Below are 3,352 nucleotides of genomic sequence, written 5' to 3'. Positions count from 1 at the left end.
CACCACGAGTGTTTTCTATCTGAGACACGTTATGTCTTACCTGAGGAGGCAATTTCTTCACCTCTTTTCATTCCCAATCTTTTATAAATTTCTCTCTCAGGATCGACATAGATTTCATGAGAATATCCAGTCAGTTTGCAAAAAGGCTGAAAAGAGAGAATGGCTAGAATTTTTACAAGAACAAATGAGAGAAAAGTAACGATACTCTAACTTCAGCCAATTTAGCCTACATTTAGTGGTTTAAATAATGTAATTTTTATGTCGGAAAAAGATTTCATTCATTAGTCTCCCAATGTACTAGATATTTACCTCAATATGATGGTAGGATGACTGTCCAATCACTATAAGGGTGACATTTGCTTCCTTAGGAGGAAAAAAAGGACATGTATATATCATTAGAAATTACGCACGTTTTATACAACATCCCTTAACCCAACTCTTCTGTTTCATTCTAATGCCACCTATAGGCTTCCAGAGGAATGGAATAAACAGCAAAATTGTGTGAGTTAATGCAAAGATACGTATGGTAAAATATTAATTCAGATGTTTCTTTTGCTAAGTAGGAATTTCAAGACTTACACGTAAGACCTAAAACTACAAAACTACTAGAAGAAAACTACAAAACCGCCACGACATGGGTATAAACCATCATTTCTAGAATATGACCTCGAAAATACAGAAAACAAAAAGCAAAAATAGACAAATGGGACTATATCTAACTAAAAAGCTTCTGCGCAGCAAGGAAACAATCAACAGAGAAGAGACACCTCACAGATTGAGAGAAAATATCTGCAAACTACACATCTGATAAGGGGCAAATTTCCAAAGTATAAAAGAAACTCAAACAACTTTGCAAGAAAACAACATAGCCTGATTAAAAACTGGACAAAGGGCCGAGCGCGGCGGCCCACGCCTGTAATCCCCGCACTCCGGGAGGGCCGAGCGCGGCGGCCCACGCCTGTAATCCCAGCACTCTGGGAGGGCCGAGCGCGGTGGCTCACGCCTGTAATCCCAGCACTTTGGGAGGTCAAGGCAGGTGGATCACCTGAGGTCAGGAGATCGAGACCAGCCTGACCAACATGGCGAAACTCCGTCTCTACTAAAAATACAAAAATTAGCTGGGTGTGGTGGCACGTGCCTGTAATCCCAGCTACTCTGGAGGCTGAGGCAGGAGAATCACTTGACCCTAGGAGGCGAAGGCTGCAGCAAGCCAAGATTGGGCCACTGCTCTCCAGCCTGGGGGCTGAGTGAGACTCCGCCTCAAAAAAAAAAAAAAAAAAAAAGGACAAAGGATATGAATAGCTCTCGAAAGACATACAAATGGCCAAGAGATATATGAAAAGATGCTCAAAATCACTATTCATCAGGGAAATACAAATTCAAACTACAATGAGATATAACCTGACACTTGTTAAACGGCTATCAGTAAGATGCGAGGTAAGTGTTTGGTGAGGATGTGGAGAAAAAGGAACTCTTGTACACTGTTGTTAGGAACGTAAATTAGTACAGCCATTATGGAAAACAGTCTGGAAGTTACTAAAAAATCAAAAATAGAACTATAATATGATTCAGCAATCCCACTACTGGGCATTTATCCAAAGGAAATGAAGTCCGTATGTTGAAGAGATATCTCCACTCCCATGTTTTATTACAGCATGATTCACCATAGCCAAAATATAGAAGCAACCTCAGTATTCAACAATGAATAAATATAAAGAAAATGCGGTATAGGCTGGGCGCAGTGGCTCACGCCTGTAATCCTAGCACTTTGGGAGGCCCAGGCGGGTGGATGGGTCAGGAGTTCGAGACCAGTTTGACTGACATGGAGAAACCCCATCTCTACTAAAAATACAAAATTAGCGGGGCATGGAGGCACATGCCTGTAATCCCAGTTACTCAGGAGGCTGAGGCAGGAGAATTGCTTGAACCCGGGAGGCGGAGGTTGCAGTGAGCCGATATCGCGCCATTGCACTCCAGCCTGGGTGACAAGAGCGAAAACTCCGTCTCAAAAAAAAAAAAAAGAAAAAAGAAAATGCGGTATCACAATGTAGTATTATTTAGTCATAAAAGAGACATTTTTCTGTTATTTGCGACAACACTGGATGCACCTGCAGGACATCATGTAAGTGAAATAAGCCAGGCACAGGAAGAAAAATACCTCATGATCTCACTTAGCTATAAAAACGAAAAAAGTAGAGTGGAATGATGGTTACCAGAGACTAGTTACTCAGGGATGAGAAGGGAGATGATCCAAGGGTACCAAGTTTCAGTTAAACAAGAGGAATAACTTTTAGAGATCTGCTGCACAGCATGGTGACTATAGTTAATAATGTATACTTCAAAATTGCTAAAAGACTAGTTTTTACACGTTGTCATCACAAAAAAAAAACTAAAATCACTATCTGACATGATGGGTATATTATCTCAATTTAATCATTCCACAACGTAAATGCCTATCAAAATATCACACTGCATCCCATAAACATACACAATTATATACGTCAATTTTTAAAGAGAATAAAAGGATATGCAGACGAACAGTCAAAACATTGTTTTCGAAATGATATAGTCAATAATTCTCTATATTCTTCCCAAAGACATACTTTTAAAACTAGGCACTGTTATTTAATCAATCTTATTTTTTCACATCCTAATTGATAAGGTCTGCTGAAAAAACATCTGTTTTATAAAGGCTGCCCAATGCCTTCCCTCAAAAAGCTCACTTGGGCACAAACTTATCTGTGCCTGAAGAAAAACAAGTATGTGGCTGTGCTAGGGAACATGGAACTTGCAGCCTATTAACATAAACATTTGCACCTTTACGATATATTAGTATTTTCCCATAATGAGCAGCTATTTGGAGTGCCACAAAATTAAAGGGAAGAAAATATCAACCATTTCCAGCATTTGTTTTAGGGCACTAGCAGTCAACATTTGAGAACAGGCGTTAGGTTACCAGGCAACACTACAATTGTTAGTACGTTCACCAGCAGGCAGCACCCAGTGAGGGCAGAAATAGATCTCTGACGTCTCTCTTCCTTTGGAGGGGCGAGGGTGGAGAGGTGCGGGGAGGGGCAATCCGGGTTGCAAGTGCCGCGCTGGAGCCGCGTCCTCCCCCGCCCCGCTCGCAAGGTCTGCAGAAGCCTGCACTGGGCCGCCCACGCTCAGAAACTCACTTGTAAGAAACTCTTGGGGATTTTGGCCAGATCCTCTACGTATTCCTTGCAGATGTAACACAGGAAATGCTGAAAGCCAATTCGGCAGAAAGGGCAAGTTAGTAACGCAGCACCCGCGGGCCCCGAAAGAGCCCGGGACTTCGCTGTGCGTGACGCGACTAAAGGCGACGCCCGCG

The 3,352-nt window shown here is 42.1% G+C and overlaps 1 protein-coding gene across 1 annotated transcript in view; it reads right to left on the bottom strand.

Moving 5' to 3' along the window:
• The window catches only part of AAED1 (AhpC/TSA antioxidant enzyme domain containing 1), a gene marked incomplete at its 5' end in the record, with an annotated part of 18,207 nt that extends 14,860 nt beyond the window's left edge, over nucleotides 1-3,347 (bottom strand). Inside the window, 3 exons of the mRNA XM_011927538.1 lie at nucleotides 41-146; nucleotides 310-363; nucleotides 3,177-3,347. Of these exons, the coding sequence (XP_011782928.1) occupies nucleotides 41-146; nucleotides 310-363; nucleotides 3,177-3,347 (331 nt within the window). The remainder of the gene's footprint in view (nucleotides 1-40; nucleotides 147-309; nucleotides 364-3,176) is intronic.
• Between the last annotated feature and the right edge of the window lie 5 nt (nucleotides 3,348-3,352).

Source organism: Colobus angolensis, unplaced genomic scaffold (assembly GCF_000951035.1).
Source record: "Colobus angolensis palliatus isolate OR3802 unplaced genomic scaffold, Cang.pa_1.0 Scaffold72, whole genome shotgun sequence".
Taxonomy (NCBI): Eukaryota; Metazoa; Chordata; class Mammalia; order Primates; family Cercopithecidae; genus Colobus; species Colobus angolensis.
This window is presented reverse-complemented; position numbering and strand designations above follow the sequence as displayed.